This window comes from Palaemon carinicauda, chromosome 31 (genome assembly GCF_036898095.1).
Source record: "Palaemon carinicauda isolate YSFRI2023 chromosome 31, ASM3689809v2, whole genome shotgun sequence".
In the NCBI taxonomy this organism is placed as follows: domain Eukaryota; kingdom Metazoa; phylum Arthropoda; class Malacostraca; order Decapoda; family Palaemonidae; genus Palaemon; species Palaemon carinicauda.
In genome coordinates this window covers 1,264,885-1,285,322 of record NC_090755.1, presented here as the reverse complement: position 1 = coordinate 1,285,322, position 20,438 = coordinate 1,264,885, and the positions used below count along the sequence as shown (strand labels likewise).

General features: G+C 34.3%; 1 protein-coding gene across 1 annotated transcript in view; it reads left to right on the top strand.

Annotated features, from left to right (window-relative positions):
• Window positions 1-16,475: 16,475 nt before the first annotated feature.
• LOC137624227 (glucocorticoid-induced transcript 1 protein-like) overlaps window positions 16,476-20,438 on the top strand; it is a 379,313-nt gene continuing 375,350 nt past the window's right edge. Inside the window, exon 1 of the mRNA XM_068354732.1 lies at window positions 16,476-16,864. Within this exon, the coding sequence (XP_068210833.1) occupies window positions 16,769-16,864 (96 nt within the window). The 5' untranslated portion in view covers window positions 16,476-16,768. The remainder of the gene's footprint in view (window positions 16,865-20,438) is intronic.

Below are 20,438 nucleotides of genomic sequence, written 5' to 3'. Positions count from 1 at the left end.
ATATATATATATATATATATATATATATATATATATATATATATATATATATATATAAGAGGACATGTCTGAGGCCTTTGTCATGCAGTGGACTGGAAGTAGTTGTATTTGTTGTAGATATCATCATCATCATCAGCTATTACTTTGTCAGTCTATACCCGCAAATTATATTAGTTCCTCAGTCCATTGTCTTCTCTTCCTTCTACGATCAAATCATTTGCTTGTTCGTCCAATTAAATGAGAAGTATACTTAGGTAAGAATATTAAGAATATGTTGCAAAAATTACGGCAATGTCAATCTGCTCAACAAAAAAGAGATTGCACTATTTTATTTTCTGAAGTTTCACGGAGTTCTTCATTCAATTGGAAGGGTTATTCCACAATATAATAATACTTCTAAAATACTTTGTAGTGCTAAGCCTTATATCAATAAAGGAAAAAAGGCTACTGTTAGAATCAGTTGCATACCTAGTACTACGTTATAGGTTTAAAGGCCGCTCATGAATGGCAGAGGTAAGGGACACTGGCATTGCCATAGCAGCTAGGACAATGACATAGAGATTGACCATATATACATATGATCAGCGCCCAAGCCCCCTCTCTACCCAAGCTAGGACCAAGGAGGGCCAGGCAATGGCTGCTGATGACTCAGCAGATATGCTTATAGGCTCCCCCAAACCATCCATCCTTATCTCACAAGGATGGTGAAATTGCAGCGACCAAAGAAACTAACGAGTTTCAGCGGGACTGGGGTCTGGCGTTTACCAGTCAGAGACGTTACCACATTGGCCACCACAACCCTAATTTGTGAAGACCTGAAATACAACAGATGCACAGAAATGTGAAGTCTTATCCTATCTACTTAAAGGGCCAATATCCAAATAGGGAATAAGAAATTTGATGTACTATTTTTTCCAGAAAAAAATGGGAAATTCAGCAGGTGGAAACTAAACAGGCTAAAAATATATTCTAAACATGACGGAGTAAAAGAATTAAAACAGTTTTCTTCGGGATAGATATTTTTCAAAAAAATCTTGAAAGACTTTTTCTATATCAATATCAAAAGGGACTTATCAAATGTGTTAAATAAGCTGCATCACTAAAGAAAAAACAATTGTCCTTGAAAAATCTTGATATGGGGGATTCAATGTAATTAACCTTATACACCTCACAGTTATTTTAACAAGAACGTTGTAAACATTAACCAATTACTAGTCTGTGCTCATGAGATAGAGTTAGTGCAAAAGAGAGTATCATCATCTGCATAAGAAGCATATTTGTTTTCAAGGCCGAAGCCCACATCAAACATATATGATATGAATAAAGGGAAAAAGCATTTCTTCTTGGGAGTCTCAGATACTATGTTCCCATAGACAAAGAAAAACTAGCCGTTTCAATCTATCAATTTGTTAAGAATCCAGCCATAATACAAGAAAATAGTTCACTTACTCCCGTCTATCTAAGTTTGAACAATGGCTTCACGATTAACACTAAAAAGTAACACCAATTTCGAGAACAATCTTGGGAAACTTCTTCGACCAGAATCTAGGGATTTCTGTATAGACACTAAATATTGTTACAGTAGCCTAAAGGAAATGTCCCTGTCTGGAAATCTGTTGGACGGGAGTACAAGACCAGCTCAAGCTCGATAGTTTCTAGTAGTGTCTACAACCTCACCTTCCTAGGGAGCAAGATGTGTGGTTTGGGGGAGTCTAGGTCTACCTGCGGAGTCATCAATGGCCATTGCCTGACCTCCCTGGTCCTAGCTTTATGGAGTGGGGCCTCAGGCGCTGATCATATGTTAATTTGAGCAGCCTCTAGAACACTGCCCTGTCCTTTACCTCCTCCATTCACGAGTTACCTTTAATAACATCACAACCAGGCCTTCTCCATCATGAGACTCAATACTACACTTAATTCTAGAAGTTTTATTCCAGCTGTGACCAAGTTGTGGAATGATCTTCCTAATCGGGTAGTTGAATCAGTAGAACTTCAAAAGTTCAAAGCTGCAGCAAATGTTTTTATGTTGAAAAGGCTGACACAAGTCTTTTTATAGTTTATATTTGACATATCTCTTTTGATGTTACTGATTTTAGAATGATTTATTGTTAATTTGTTCTCATCATTTATTTATTTCCTTATTTCCTTTCCTCACTGGGCTATTTTTTCCTATTGGAGCCCTTGGGCGTATAACATCTTGCTTTTCTAACTAGGGTTGTAGCTTGGCTGGTAATAATAATAATAATAATAACCACAAAGGGCCTACGAACGCCAAACTACAAACTATAGATCAGATTATTACATCCAGATGTTTCGCGAACAGACGTTCAAATACTCTTAGAAAAATCGTTCAAAGCTAATTATAGTTAAAGAAGTTGGACAGCTAAATGAGGAGGAAATGTCTGAAAATTAGAATGCACAGAGCAATGCAGCCGAGGTAGAAGAAACGAAAAAAAGAGGATTTTCGTATTGTCATCCCAATTGTATATAGGCCCAAGGGGAAATTTGTCTATTATTATTATTATTATTATTATTATTATTATTATTATTATTATTATTATTATTATTATTATTACTTGCTAAGCTGCAACCCTTGTTAGAAAAGAAAGATGCCATAAACCCAAGGGCTCCAACAGGGAAAATAGCCCAGGGAGGAAAGGAAATAAGGAAATAAATATAATAATAACATATCATGCAACGTAAATTCGACAGAACAGAGCTTCGATGCGTTTTCCATTTATAAAAGAATTATTTTCGGAAAATTTTCAGATATTCAAAATAGTGTAATCTCCAATTACATCCCCAAATTGAGTATAGTGTAAATGGATATTTAATATAAAGCGTCGTTTGATGTTATAATGACAAAAATAATGTTTAATTATTATACAGTACATCTATGCAAATTCATACATGTGTGTATATTTTCTACACACACATACACACACATATATACACACACACGCGCACACACACACATATATATATATATATATATATATATATATATATATATATATATATATATATATATATATATATGCGCGTGTGTGTGCGCGCGTGTATATGTGTGTTAACTCATATACTATGCATTTATATATATATATATATATATATATATATATATATATATATATATATATATATATATATATATATATATATATATATATATAAATCATAGATAATCATAATATCGCAAAAAGCACCTTTAAACCGTAATGAATATTTATCCATCTCGGTTCTCATTACTATAGCCAAAAAAAAATAAAAAAACTGCACCCACTATTGGGCATCCATAAAGGGTTTCCAACCCTCTGACTATCAGCATAAAACATATAATTATCTTTTTTTAGTTTTAATATGACCCACTGCTCAAGCAGGGAAAAATAGCCCAGTGAGGAAAGGAAATAAATGAGAAGTAATGAGCAATTAAAATAAAGTATTTGAGAACAATAACAACATGAAAACAGATTATATATATATATATATATATATATATATATATATATATATATATGCATATATATATGCATATATATATATATATATATATATATATATATATATATATGCATATATATATATATATATATATATATATATATATATATATATATATATATGCATATATATATATATATATATATATATATATATATATATATATATATATATATATATATATAAATTATTAAGAGAGACTTATGTCAGCCTATCCATCATAAAAACATTTGCTGCAAGTTTGAATTTTAGTTACACGTTTTTGTAACATATACCTGCTTCGTTTTTCGCAGTGTTCAATTTTAGTCCCATCCTGGCTTGGAGCACAAATTAACTCCTAACCTCTCGTGTGAGTTTGGTAGTAACAAGACAGCTATGTCACCTGGCGCGCAGGTGCTGCAATCACCGGTCCGTTAATACATGTAGGCTACATCTGTAGTGTGATGGCTCGATAAATTACAATACATTAATGTGAGTGAATGTGTTGACTTTTTGGAATCGATGAGAAGTTCTGTGTGAAAGAGAAACAGCCACAGAGTTGGAGATGAAACCGAATGTGTCGAATTAGTCAGATATTTGGAGAGAATGTCGTGCATGGCAAAGAGTTTCAGAGACTAGAGATATCATTTTGAATGATGTGATGTAAAAAAATATTAAACATAGAATACCAGAAGGTTTTAGATAGATCACATGTGTCTTTTTTACTATCAGGTGATACAGCATCAGCTAAGTTCTATGATAAAACTAATGGCATGAGTCTATAAAAAGCTCAGCCATAATGAGACTCGTGTGGTCTTTAGTTTAGAGCCAACCACTACGATAAAGGCATTAAGGCTTATGGTGTTAAAATGATATATATATATATATATATATATATATATATATATATATATATATATATATATATATATATATATATATATATATATATATATATATATATATATAGTATGTATGTGCGTATGTCGTTTCTGTCATGTTATAACTTCAATCATTCAAGAGGACAGAAAAGTGACTGACACAAACATTATCATGAATTTTGCACCTTATAAGGTTTCATGTAAAAGTACTTAGAATGTTTTAAAAATAGAGCGAATTTAAAAGGACAAAAATAACAAATATATGACAATGTTTCTGCACCGGTAATAATTTAGAACAAGAAGCAATGCATTAAAAGAACATTATGAAGAATAACACAATTTTGCTGTTTATATAGTCAATTTTTTTAATAAGGCAGATTTGCACCGACTCACAGGGGTGCCCTTTTAGCTCGGAAAAGTTTCCTGATCGCTGATTGGTTAGAAGTATCTTGTCCAACCAATAAGCGATCAGGAAACTTTTCCGAGCTAAAAGGGCATCGCTGCGAGTCGGTGCAAATCTACCTCGCTAAAATAAAAATTGACTATAGGTAGTGGGTTGGCCAGGTCACCATCCACTCGTTGACTTACTACCGCTAGAGAGTTATGGGGTCCTTTGGCTTGGTTCATTTTCCCTTTGCCTGCACATACACCGAATAGTCCAGTCTATTCTTTACATATTATCCTCTGTCCTCATACACCTGATAACACTGAGATTACTAAACAGTTCTTCTTCACCAAAGGGGTTAACTACTTTAATGTAATTGTTCAGTGGCCACTTTCCTCTTGGTAAGGGTAGAAGAGGCTCTTTAACTATGGTAAGCAGCTTTTCTAGGAGGACACTCCAAAATCAAACCATTGTCCTCCAGTCTTGGATAGTGACATAGCCTCTGTACCATGGTCTTTCACTGTTCTCTTCCTTCTATCTTATTTATCTTCCTCTTGTTTTGTTAGAGCTTTTATGGTATATGGGAAATGTTTATTTTAATGCTGTTACTGTTCTTGAAATATTCTATTTTTCCTAGGTTCCTTTCCTCACTGGATTACTTTCCCTGTTGGAGCCCCTGGGCTTATAGTATCCTGCTTTTCCAACTAGGGTTGTAGCTTCACACGTAATAATAATGATAATACAATAAAATTAGAAATGGAAGAAGCAATTTGATATTCTCAACACAAATATGAAGATGGGAAAAATCGTTGAGAATTCTTACCTAGCAAAGATAATAATGAAAATAAAAAACAAATTATATACCACATATACAGAAAATAAAACTATAAAGCAAAGAAATATTAAAACCTCAAACACACACATTACACCACACGAATAATTGAGGCGCCGTTACAAAGGCTAAGACTCAACCCTGAACAAGAACCTGCGCTTTAATAGAAGCACAAGACTTGGACTTCAGGAATCTTATTCAACGTGATCTGTCAAACAGTTTCAAATATCTAAAAAAATGCTGGTCTTAAAATGGTTTACACAAATAATTCATCTACCCTATTTAAACTTAGATTGATATTCATTAGTTTTCTAGTCTTTGTTAACGATTTTTCATTTTGAATCTTTTAACCAGATTTCAACGATGACGGTGCAAACGAGCATAGGCCTACAAGTGAGAGATGCTAAGGTAGGAGTGTTTTTTTTTTTAATCTGAAAAGATCTCTAGTTCTCAAGTTTATTCATTTCCAAATTATTATTTTCTATAAATGTCACGTAATTCTATCTTATTGATAAAATTGTTGCTGAAAATAAGCTGTGCAAATCACAAATTTGTCATTATGCCAATCCTTACCCTATACTTTTGTTGCTTTAATATTCCCTCCAACGTTTTCTCTTTAGATGGAATCATATCTAGTCTTATTAGCCGCAGTATTTTTTATAATCATATTTCTAAATGTTCAGAGTGTGCTACAACTTAGCACACCATCACCATATAAGCCTATTTGATGACTATGCTTTGCAAACCATTAACATAGTTTCATTTTTTCAGTCTTACAGCATGTTGGTTTTCATGAGAGATCTCACCCCTGATAATTGAGTAAAGATAATTTAGGTACTTCTTTAAAACGTTTACACACACACAATCACATATACACGCACACACGTGTGTGTGTGAAAATCAACAGAGTATGGCAAACAACTACGTATGGTAATTATAGACTAAGTGAAAGTTTTTTATTCTGTCAAACTTTCAGCTATAATGAAAGCCCTTCAAAGACAAGGAATAGAGGAATCTCATGTTTGAGCACTTGAAGGTATCTATACAGGAAGTACAGTGAACCTAAAACTGCATGACGATAGTGAGAAAATTCCCACTGAGAAAGGAGTTAGACAAGTAGACAATATTTCTCCTATATTATTCACAGCGTGCATAGAAGTTTCTAAGAATTTATATTGGGAAAATATAGGAATTAACTTTAATGGGAATACCTTAACAACTTAAGATTTGCAGATTATATAGTTGTGTTTAGTGAATCATGGGAGGAACTGCAAAACATGATAAAAGATTTGAATAGAGAAAACAGAAATCTTAGAGCTGAATAGGAATATGACTAAAACTTACATAATGTTCAATGAAAATACAGAGACAACAAATAACGGTTATGGACGAATTTCCAGAGATTGTTAATAAATATACGTACTCAGCACAGACGATATGTGTTTCCCCAGGACATGAGACCAAAATCAAAAGAAGGGTAGGCATAGGATGGAGAGATTTTCGTAAACAGAATGAGGTTATGAAAATTAAAATGCTACTTTCTCTAAAAATGAAAAGAATTTAATCAGATGGTCCTACCCGTATTAACTTATGCATCAGAAACTTGGAGCCTTACTAAAGCCTATAACATTAGCTAGTTACAATTCAAAGATCTATGGAAAGAATAATGATGAGAATAATTTTAAATGACAGAAAAAGAGCAACAAGGATACAAGAGCTAACAAATGTAAAGGATATTCTAACGTCATGGGCAGGACATATAATGAGAATGACAGATAACAGATGGACATTAAGAATAAAAGAATGGGTCCCTAGAGATTGCAAAAGAAGCAAGGGAAGGATGAGAAGACGATGAATTGATGGACTAAGAAAATTTGTGGGTATAGCTGTCATAGAAAGACCTCTGGACTCTCGATCCCTTCAACACAGAAAAAACAGCCATTGTAAAATCAACATGGTTAAATAATTTAGGGAAAACTGATAATTGTATTTTTCATCTGTTATTATGAAATTCACATTTACAATCTTGTAATTTATAATTGTATTTCATATTTATGGTAAATCCAAATGTTGCTCATTAGTAAAAGTCAACAATTCCTGTAACTGGATTCTGAATTCAGTACGTCTCTCCGACAGCCATCTTGGTCAGTGACAAATAGAATGTTCCCTGACGTTTGTTAATGGAACAGCCCTAGGAAAAATGTCAAGTGTCACAAGAATGCATTTGGAAACACGTTCTGAACACGCTCATCGAAATACCAGGAGTCGATGGAGCTGAGAAAGACAGAGGAAAGATATAAGAATAAATTAATGTTTTTTCTTTTATTTTTTTTTATTTTTTTAACTCGGAGCCAGCAAATCTGAAGCCTCTATTATTATTATTATTATTATTATTATTATTATTATTACTTGCTCAGCTACAACCCTAACAGGAAAAGCATGATGCTATAAGCCAAGGGCTCCAACAGGGAAAAATAGCCTAGTGAGGAAAGAAAACAAGGAAAAAAATAAACTAAAAGAGAAGTAATAACAATCTAAATCAGATACTTTAATATAATTAACAATAACACCATATTAAGTCACATCTTTCAAACATCATTTTTTTTTTTCTTACTTTAGGTTGTAGATTTTTTTAAGTGTCTATCAAACATCAATTTTTTGCTCTTGGTTTAGTTTGTAGATTATTTTGTTAATGTTTATACAAACTTCTTTTCTTTATCGTTACAGAGTTGGACTTGCACAAGATGACGTCAGTTCAAGCCTCAATGAGACTAAATAATGACTGGAAGTTCAACGCAGACCATATGATTCTGTTACTATTGGGAATAGTGAGACATGGTAAACAAAAAAGTGAGAGAAAAGTACCGTAATTTTGAAAGATAATGAAATAATCCTTTCATTACTGGGTCACTACGTTTAAGGCGAGTTACTCCAAAATCTGTCTGAAGAAATAAATACATGAATAAATGTTGCATGAAATAATAATAGATGTGTAATTGATATTAGCAATACTAACTTAACCATGTTGAGACCATCCCGTAACAAATGAACAACTGACTAATAAACACACACACACACACACACACACACACACACACACATATATATATATATATATATATATATATATATATATATATATATATATATATATATATATATATATAAATATATATATATATATATATATATATATATATATATATATATATATATATATATATATACTGTATATGTGTGTGAGTGTTTTATATATATATATATATATATATATATGTGTGTGTGTGTGTGTGTGTGTGTTATTTATACAGTATATATATATATATATATATATATATATATATATATATATATATATATATATATATATATATATATATATATATATATATATATATATATATATATATTGTGTGTGTGTGTGCGTGTGTGTGTTTGCAAAATGACAATTTTTGTAAGGAATCACAAAGTTGAGCGGTCACTGTATAGACATATTGTTTACTGGTCTGTAGGCTACGCTTACAAACGAAGCCACGCCATTGCATGATATCAAATAACAGTGAAAAAAAAAAAAATCTTAGGAATGGATTTAGGAAGCCCTACAGGATGTGTATCCCGCACGGGCTTGTGCGTCTAGTTTGGGTTGGGCAGGATAGGATTAGGAAAAGGATTGGACTAGGGTTACCCCACGGTCCAGATATACATAGACCTTGGGTTACCCCAAAACGGAATCATGTAGGATGGAACAATAAATACAGGTAGATGAGTATCAATATATGTTGGAAAGGAACACTTTGCAAAAGGGAAGGAAAACGATGTAGTAGGAAGATTGAATAAATAAAAGAAAAAAAGTGTGAAACTAAATTAATTATATAACATTAGATGCAAGAGATAAATGAATTAGTAGAAAAGAAACTAGATAGAAAAGAGAAAATTATATAAGTAAACTAAAGTTGAATCAAGCCATAGGCCTACCATAAGTCCATCTCTACTAATTCTGCTAGGATATTCCATCCATGCATCTGCAAATAACGAAGATTATGTAGAGGGTGGAACTAAACTAAGTATATATTATGATATATTCTTCTTCAGTTGACAGTAAGCTATATAGGATAGGGTGAATGACATCAACTCCGAAGTTAAAAGTCACTAAGATTATATATTTCTCTCCCCTTCTAAGAGAGAGAGAGAGAGAGAGAGAGAGAGAGATCTTACAAAATTGTCATAGTTTTTTTTATTAGGTATAGGTAATGGGATGTCTAACCCAAGGAAGCTTTTTTGATAATAATAATAATAATAATAATAATAATAATAATAATGATAATAATAATAATAATTCCTGCTGATATGTATTTAAAAGATCACCCTTTAACAGCTCTAAAATATAAAGAACATAAAACGTACATAGAATAGACGCAACTCGCCAACTAGCATATTTCACATGATAAGTCTACCAAAGAACACTTTCTCAGTTAGAGAAGAAGAAAAATCAAGCTCCCAAGTCTTGTCCTTCAGGATTTCATTGTTAGTATCAAGACAAATCAGAAGAGATTGATATCAATAAGCGAGAACGAAGCGGCAAACCGAATAGAAGTGTAGCACAGACGCTATGGGTGCCAGCATGAAAAAAATGTCTCCCAAGACTGACTTAACGTTTGAAATCGAGGAATGGGATTATACAAGTCCTTTTTTATATTCTTTTATTCTTTAGATGTTATGGATAAGCAAGTACACAATTATATGTTAGTATCAATCGATCAATAATTCAGGAGCATCTGAAAATGTAAGGAAAAGATTGTACGTACCAGACCGGAGAGAGAGAGAGAGAGAGAGAGAGAGAGAGAGAGAGAGAGAGAGAGAGAGAGAGAGAGAGAGAGAGAGAGAGAGAGAGAGAGAGAGAAAAGTTTCTGTTCTCTGGTGTTCTGCTACGGCCACTCGAGAGCGTCTGTGTACAAAAGTATTGTAAATAACTCGGTTAGGAGATCCGGTGTATAGACCTACCTCCTGTCTGATGTCTGTCTCCTGTCACTTATATCCAAGCCCTGCTAATACGTTTTAGGCCTATTGCTAAGACCTATTCTACTTTCCTCTAACGCCTCCGACTCTTTAGAAGCGTTATTTGTAAACGGTCTGATACAGAAATTGTATATGAAGACCCTTAAAAGTTACGTTAAGCTAACCACAAAGTAATAGGCCTAACGATAGGTTACAATTTTATATATATTTTTTATGCAACTAGAACAAATAATTATCCTTACGGACTGAAAGATTGCAAGAGCCCGTGTCTGGCCGGAGGGGCCTGGTAAGCTACAACAGATAATCAACCTATAGGCCTATATGCGAGTTCTGCATTACCTGACAACACGCGAGTGTAATTCTTTGTGTAAAATGTTTAAGAGCAAATGCATTATAATATGAATGTGTAGAAAGACACGAATATCTGGATTTCTTCTGTCTATATATTCCCAATATTTGCATAACAAAAATAAGACCGGTGCCTGACGCTTGAATTATCTAGCTGCCAATAGGTTTTGATGCTCATTTTTTAAGACTTTAGATTACAATTGCATTTTCTTTTTACTTTTGAATACAAACGACTATTTTCCTTGTATGTTACTTAAATTCTGATTTTAAAGAAGCTTTCCTCGTTATGACATTTTATTATTATGATTATTATCACCAGCTAAGTTACAACCTTAGTGGAAAATCAGGATGCCAGCAGCTACAAGCCAAGGGGGTCCAACAGAAAAAAAAAAAAACCCCGGTGAGGAAAGGAAACAAGGAAAAATAAAATGTTTAAGAAGAGTAACAACATTGAAATGAACATCTCCCATATAAACTATAAAAACTTTAACAAAATAAGAGGAAGAGAAACAAGTCACAACAGCGTGCTTGAGTGTACCCTCAAGCAAGAGAACTCTAACCCAAGACAGTGGAAGACCAGGGTACAGAGCCTATGGCACTACCCAAGACTAGAGAACAATGGTTTGATTTTGGAGTGTCCTTCTCCTAGAAGGACTGCTTACCATAACTAAAGAGTCTCTTCTACCCTTAACAAGAGGAAAGTGGCCACTGCAAAATTACAGTGCAGTAACCCCTTGGGTGAAGAAGAATTGTTTGGTTATCTCAGTGTTGTCGGAGGCAAGAGGACAGATGAGAATAAGTAAAGAATAGGCCATACTATTCGCTGTGTGTGAAGGCATAGGGAAAATGAACCATAAACAGAGAGAAGCATCCAATGAAGTATTGTTTGGCCAATCAAAAGACCCATAACACTCTAGTGGTAGTATCTCAAAGGGGGGCTGGTGCCCTGGCTAACCTACTACCTATTTGAATAATAATAATAATGATAATAATAATAATAATTTGGTGTAATAGATGTCACCTTAACAATAAGTATCTTATAAAATAGGAGAGGCCAAGATACTGTGATGCAAAGAATAGGGGAGACTGCACTATTTCTCCCGTATCTACAACTACATTTTAAAGGATTTTGAAGAAAGGACCCACACAAAGGAAACTGACCTTTGTTGTCCAGAATAGTGGCACACACACGATGAGTAGCAATGATTAACATCGTCTGGGTAATAGCATTATTTACAGAGGCATTTTAGCAAAAAGAAGGTGAATGAATATAGACTTATACAGTGCGAGCAGAAGAGATATAAGTGGTTAATTGATGGATTGACTTTGTAACTGAAGTGTCAGAGAGACTAACTTCATATCGCAAGGACACTCCAAAATCAAACCATTGTTCTTTATTCTTGGGTAGTGCCATGGCCTCTGTACCCTGGTCTTCCACTGTCTTGGGTAAGAGTTCTTTTGCTTGAGGGTACACTTGGGCACCCTATTCTATCTTATTTCTTTTCCGCTTGATTTCTTTAAAGTTTTTAGAGTTATATATGGATATATATATATATATATATATATATATATATATATATATATATATATATATATATATATATATATGTGTGTGTGTGTGTGTGTGTGTGTGTGTGTGTGTGTGTGTTATTTTATCCAGTTAAAGAGGGGGATTTCAGGTGTTACCCTACGTTTTTTCCAGCAAGTGTTTTCATATGAGATTAATTTAGTTCCACGCCTTCATCACCCTGACGGCGAGCCACCTGAATCGACTATAAGGTAAACAATTCATTGCAAATGGAGGAGTTTATAGGAAAAAGTTTAAGTCACGAACCAGCCACCTTCATTTGCATCAAGAATCAAAGCTATGCATACACACAAAGCACCACAATGACGGAAGTTACTTGTCGCTAGGCCGATGGTCATTTGATGAGCTAAGTTAAGCAACCTTCGGTTAGGTTGGTACTTATATGTGTTGTTATTTGTTTGTAATCTGTTTACCTGGTTTGTCTCGCTGTAGGACTCACAAAAATTGATTATCCTATATAATGCCTTTAAATAACTCCGTGTATATTTAAAGGATCTTGGTCCTATAGACGGTCTAGCTACCTAGACCGTGGTTCTGTGCTCTCTTCAACAAGCAGAATCACAAGGTGAAGTTCATCCTAAAGTACACATTCCTTAAATATATGTAATATCATATGGCGAAGTCCGTTTTGATTATCAAATCTACACCATCATGACACTGACAACTAAAAGGGTTTAAATTTCTTTTCGAAAGATTTTAGTCCTTGCGTCAGGCGAGATCCTATTATATCATCATGATTTTGTATATCTGAAAGCTCTGGGCCTTACAGTAAGCTCCTATAAGTATAAATCATCAGTAAATATTTTCTTGTCGACACAATTGGTTGATTGTATGATGTATGTCAAATCTTTTAAAAATGTACTTGAGGCATCCAGTTACGATAGCCTTGGATATTACAGTACAATAACACCTCCAGATCACGAACTCTTTCGGTTATGGGGACCAAATTGCCATCCATATTAATTTGAAAACCGTTCTATTACACAAGTAGAACATCTCAGATGTATCCTCAATGTCATATATGAAAAATTAAACGACCCCAAAAATCTATTAGATCATGAGACCCTTGAAATTCCATGGGGCAAGGAGGTCGCGAGGCTAATAACTTCATCTCATAAATGCTATAGTAAGCAGCTCTTCTAGGAGGACACTCCAATCTCAAACCATTATTCTCTGGTCTTGGGTAGCGTTATAGACTCTGTACCATGGCCTTTCACTGTCTTAGAGTTCTCTTGCTTGAAGGTACACTCAGGGACGCTGTTCTATCTTATAACTCATCTTCCTGTTTCTTTTTTTTTTTTTTTTTTAATTTCATAGTTTAAATGGGAAGGATCTAGTCTAATGTTATTTGTGGCCTGTTTTGTAACGTCTCTGCCTGGTGTTTGCCAGTCGGAGGTTCGAGTCCCGCTGAGTCTCGTTATTGCCATTAGTGTTTGCAACTTTACCATCCTTATAAGCTAACGTTGGGGTTTTTTGGGGAGCCTATAGGTCTATCTGCCGAGTCATCAGCAGCCATTGCCTGGCCCTCCCTGGTCCTAGGTTGGGTGGAGAGGAGATTTGGCCGCTGATCATATGTAATAAGGTCAGTCTCTAAGCCATTGTCCTGCTTGATAGGACAATGTCACTGTTCCTTGCCTCTGCCATTCATGAGCGGCCTTTAAACCTTTACTGTTCTTGAAAGTTTTGATTGTTCATTACTTCTCTTGTAGATTATTTATTTCCTTGTTTGCTTTCCTCACTGGGCTATTTTTCCTGATGGAGCCCTTGGGCTTATAGCATCTTGCTTTTCTAACTGGGGTTGTAGCTTAGTTTATAATAATAATAATAATAATAATAATAATAATAATAATAATAATAATAAAATATTTCGGTGCCACTAGCATTAAAGGCTAAAAAATATATTTACATTTATTTACACACACAAGCATATATATATATACATATATATATATATATATATATATATATATATATATATATATATATATATATATATGTATATATATATATATATATATATGTATATATATATATATATATATATATATATATATATATATATATATGTGTGTGTGTGTGTGTGTGTGTGGGTGTGTGTGTATATATACAGTATATATATATATATATATATATATATATATATATATATATATATATATATATATATATATATATGTGTGTGTGTGTGTGTGTGTGTGTGTGTGTGTATACATTTACAGGTGTATCATTAAATTCGATCGTCTCCTTGACATGTAGCTTACACGGCAGTAGTTAAGTCTAAAGTCATAAAACACTTGAGTCAGTTCACTTTGCTAACGTACTTGACCTCATTGCCGATAACACCGTAGTACTAAAGTCAATTGTAACTTTTTAAGCAATGATTTCGTGAGTTGTTTTATGGCCTTCATCTTATTAACTTATTTTCTAATACACCAGAGTCTATGACCAGGCAAATTATTAATATCTCCCAAAGTTTTGTCTTATTAAGACACAGAACAGAGGTAAATTAGGCTTTCAACTAATATTAATAGTGTGAAGTTATTTACATTCGTTGAGTAAAAAAGATGGAAGATAAGAAGAGGTGAATTGGCAATACATCATATATATATATATATATATATATATATATATATATATATATATATATATATATATATATATATATATATATATATATATATATATATATATGTGTGTGTGTGTGTGTGTGTGTGTGTGTGTGTGAGTGTGTGTGTGTGTGTGTGTATGTATATTAAAAGTACTTGCGTTTTACATCAATTTACAACAGAACCTCTTCATCTGAAACTGATGACGATTCTAAATGAATAAATACGGGTTTTATCGATGCTTATAAAACTAAATATTCAGGTTAGATTACCGCTTATAAATTAGAATAGGCCTAGTATCGTAGTCACCATGGCCACGCTGGGATCCGACTCTGAAAACCTGCTTAAAGACAAGGGCGTTTACTTCATGGTCAACCCTCCTATTTTTATCCGGGTTCTCTTAAGCAAGAGTATTTGGACTTCATTCTTAAGAAAGATCTAAACTATCAATACAATAATGTACTTGCGTTTTCTGTATCTAATCTCCAGAATGATTATTGATAAGGAAGATATTCACGTTTTATCGCCGTAAAATTCGTAAATCATTATTTTTAAACATATTAGTTTACAGATGTACCCCCAATGACACGTGACATTGCATGAACAAAATATTCGATTTGCATAAATGTTACCATATTATCCGACAACTAGGAATGACAAAATACTTGTGAAAGGAACTATTATCCAAAGAAACATGATCCGTACGTTTCATCTTGCAAATGCGATGCACTGATAATTAGTCACGTAGGCCAAGTAGGACAGGTCTTATTTTCTCGTAAGGTGAGAAGATCAATTCACGTTTCAATGAAATAATTACTTGCTTGAGGGTATACTTGGGCACACTATTCTATCTTATAATCTATTTTCCTCTCGTTTTTTTTAAGTTGTTATAGTTTATATATGAAAAAATCTATTTCTATGTTTTTACAGTTCTTAAAATATTTAATTTTGATTGTGCATTCGTCTCTTGTAGTTTATTTATTTCATTATTTCCTTTCCTCACAGGGCTACTTTCCCGGTTGGAGCCCTTGGCTTATAGCATTGTGCCCTCCCAACTAGGGTTGTAGCTTAGCTTGCAATAATAATAATAATAAAATAATAATAATAATAATAATGTCCAGACGTCACGCAAAAGCCAGATAGTTTTAGACAGGGTCTTCCCAAAGAGCGAGAGAATTGATCGAAATGCTTAAAGATGAAAGCTAATGGGCGATGCATTAAAGACAGTTAAACGCTAACGACACACACACAACCAGGGGACACCGAAGGGCACCGCCGGAGGAAATAGGCATTGAAAAGAAACAAGGGGCAAAGGATTGTGTGTATGTGTGTGTGTCCGTAGGTCTTTCCCGCCCCTGCGTTGAATTTGACGTATTAAACTTTTGGTCCAATCACGTCATCGGGAGCGGGGTCACGTGACCTCGTCCCTGAACAGCTGAAAGTGTTGTGTTTACTTCTTCGGTTGGCGATCGAGTCAGAGTCGTTCCGTGTGTGTGTGTGTTTGTGTGAGTGTGTATGGTGTATTTTAGACGCGACGTGACGCCCTTTTGATTTACTGGTGTCTGCGGGAGATACCTTAAGTGCTTAGTGCTCGCCAGAGGCCCCTAAGAGGCGCCTCCCGCTGAAGTGGTCATGGCTAGTGCGGGCAGCGGAGGAGCAGAACGTGAGGGCAGCAGGAGTAGCAGTAGCCGCCGCCCCAGCCCCCTCAGAGCCACCGTGCCCGTACAGGTAGTGGCAAAAGCAAGAGGCACTCCCTCTGTACCCCTACCCTCCCTTTCCAATTCATTCCAGGCACCCTTCCCCCCCATGAGGTGGCACAGAGGTCATCCTCGTGCTCGCCTAAGGTCCCCGGTCGTGACTCGGTCACGCAATTAGGCCTCGTCAGGGTCAAGGTAGACCTGGCCTAGGTCTAGGTCTGGTGGCTCACCAAGGGCAAGACTCACACTGAGGGTCTGTTAGTGAAGCCTAGGCTACTCTATAGGTCTGGATTTATCATTTGGTAGGCTCAGGTTAGGTTAGGTCAGGTGGTAGTCTGCTACTGGTGAGACAGGCTGGTGTTTTGAGTTGTAAGGTCAAACGATTAGTATAGAGGGAGATCTCGGTAGGCCTACTACAGGTATGATTAAATTTTCAGATATGATTTAAATGTACCAATATTTGCTTTTAGAGTATCGGTTACGTTGGCGCAGCATGCTGTGCTCCGACCAGATCGAGTTGACCTTTAGCTGTACCTAACCTAACAGCAGGAAGTTTTGTCCCATTACACTTACTAATATGTGTACATTACAGTAATAATAATCTCAAGTAAAATATATAGTAGCATATATAGTGTGTATAGTATGTCACAAGGGTGTTTTGCCATTTATATAGAATATTTCAAAGCAAACCTATGTCCATTTGAATTTATGGTCTGGTTATACTTTGGTAGGTGCATAGTGTAGGCCTACAGCTGTTGGCAAGAATTTTTTAGAGCTAGCTTATACCAGGAGTAGAAGCTATGCTAGGTCAAGGTAAAAGTAGTTAAGTATTGGTGAAAGTGAAAATATACCTAGTTTTGTCATTAGCACACATGCTATCTTTAACTTTTAATAACCTAATAGACAAATGGTTAGGCCTATATTTTACCTGAAGTCAGTACAGTAAAGTAGTCTATAAATAGGTATGATTTCATTATTATAGGCATAAAGGTTAGGAGAATGTATACTTGTCGCATGGCCATACTTATAATTCAAGAGATAAATTGAATACTTGTGAAGTTTTATAAGAATTGTTTCTGTCAATGTTATAGGCCTGTCTTCGATGAAAAAGTATAACTAAAACTTACCCTATTCTTTTCTTTAATTTACTGAGGTCCTAGTTTCTTGCCCATTTTTCTATTAAATTTTTTAATAGATAAATGGTTAGGCCTATATTTTACAAGAAGTCAGTACCGTAAAGTAGTCTATGAATTGGTATGATTTCATTATTATAGGCGTAAAGGTTAGGAAAATGTATACTTTTATCATGTCCATAATTATAATGTAAGGAATAGATTTAATGCTTGTGAAGTCATAAGAATTTTGTCACTATTATATGACTCTTCAATGAATTATCTTAGGTACCTATTTCTTTCTTTGATTTATTGATTTCTAGTTTCTTGTCTATTTGTCTTGATTTAGAGAAAATGTTGGACACTATAGTTGCCACAGAATACCAGGCAAAGTAAGCCCCACCCCCAATAACATCTTAGCCAATCATATTGTCTCCCTCATTAACAGCTGTCGTAACTCGTTTGAAGTTAGTGTGGTTTGAAATTTGTAAGGGGATGTATTGTGTCAACTGCTAATGTGATTAGCTGTGACATCATCAAGGGGTGGGGCTTATTTTGCCTGGAATCTCTGCTGTGACTATAGTAGGTAAAGCAGTACTTTAGTACCGTTTACAGCAGTGACCTTTTAAGTACTTCACAGATGTATCGGTAGTATTTGCTACTGTCTCGTTACAGAAATGTTGATACAGTAGTGATTATGAGCGAATGTTAAGTTACTAGTGATTTCAAGTTTGAGGTTCTTCAGAGTGTGCTGAAGTTGAGGATCTCTTGAAAATGCATTGCAATACAGTATTAAACTTGTTCTACACATCAGTTTTAATAAACTGATGTGCAGAGCAAGTTTGATTTATGTTTTTGTCATGTTTTGGATTCAGTAATATTTTTTCTAATCCCCAATGTTGATTTTATATTCGATGCCCCATGTGTCGAAAAATCATAATTATTTAAACTCAACCCATACATTGATATGTTTAATAAATGCAATTTTATCAACATGAAATCCAGTTTAGATGTGAACATTCGTTTTGACTGGAAAGTAAAATAAAATGTTTGTTAATGATTAGGAAAGGAAATACAGTACAAAGCCCTTTTCCAGTAAATTTTTATGATTCTTACATTTATCAGAATTTGGTTATAAATATTAGTTCATCATTACATTAATTAGAAATTTATGTTTTTGGGTACATTTATATGCATTTTATAGAATTTCTGTTAATGATTGTTGTTGCAAACTAACTTTTTGTACCCAAGGTTAATTTCCATAACTGGTTCAATATTGCCTGAAATAAAGTACTTAGGTTATATATTAAATTTACTTTTATGTGTGGTCATTTAACAACTGATAACTTTAATCTTACTACACAAATAGAGACGATATGTTTTTTTGTGAGTACTGTACATGTTTTATGTCAGTCACACATCCATATTTGATGGTGATTTTCACCAATTTCATTATAATGACTACAGTAATTTGATTGGGAGCTTAATTGCATCCAATGCTGTGGTTCATGAGGCATTAAAGGTACTTACGGGTCGTTGTAGCATTCGTTTAGCCCCAGAATATACTTGCTTTTTTTCCTTCTACGTTACCTCCGTTCTTGCTTATTTTCTTCCTCCATGCTGTCTAACCTCTTCCCACTTAGTGCAGCTGATGGGATTTCCTTCTGTTACATTTAGGCGCTGAACAGTCTCCTATAGCCTACCCCAAATCCAGTTTGTCTCAACACAGAAATATTGTCTACATGACATGTAATGTACTGTATACAGTATCTTTTGCATTTTCAAACTGCCTTTTATTGAAATGTGCTGTCATGATATTTGGCTATTTTCAGTACTATTTTCAATTTCACATTCTGTGGTAGGAAGTTTTCTTTGTGTTTTGCACTTCATTCATCCTATGTTCCATCCCTTTGCAAGCCTGCTTTGTTATACTGTATAGCAGTATGATTTATGCCTCTGAACTTCTGAGTCAGTTAAAAACTAATTTGATCCTTTGTATGTTTGTTTCTTATTTGGCCTTTTATTGGTCATGATTTGGATGGGAAGGCTGGCTGGTTTTAACTTATTTACTTGCACAGAAATCTGGCATATAGCCACTGCTTACATTTGAAAAGGTACAATATTAAAAGCCTTGTGTGTTTCTGCACACCTGGTAAATGCTTGGAGAATATATTTTATTTACAGTAATACAAACATATGAATCATCTGAATTGAAAGCTTACAATATTCTTGATTAAATATTGGTTGCTGATTTAAAGATCGTGTCAGGATGGTTCTGAGACTCTGGGAAATTATTTTTACAATACTTCCCCTTTTCACAAAGATACTCTGGTAACTGAATCATCCTCTAGTATACTTGTTTAAGCCTGTCTATCAATATCCAGGTAGTTCTGCCTTCCACTGGCATTTCTGTTATCTCTAATATGGGATCAGGTACTGGAAATGCGGGTGAAAGTGATCGGTCATAGTTAGCTTATTCTGACAAACATACAT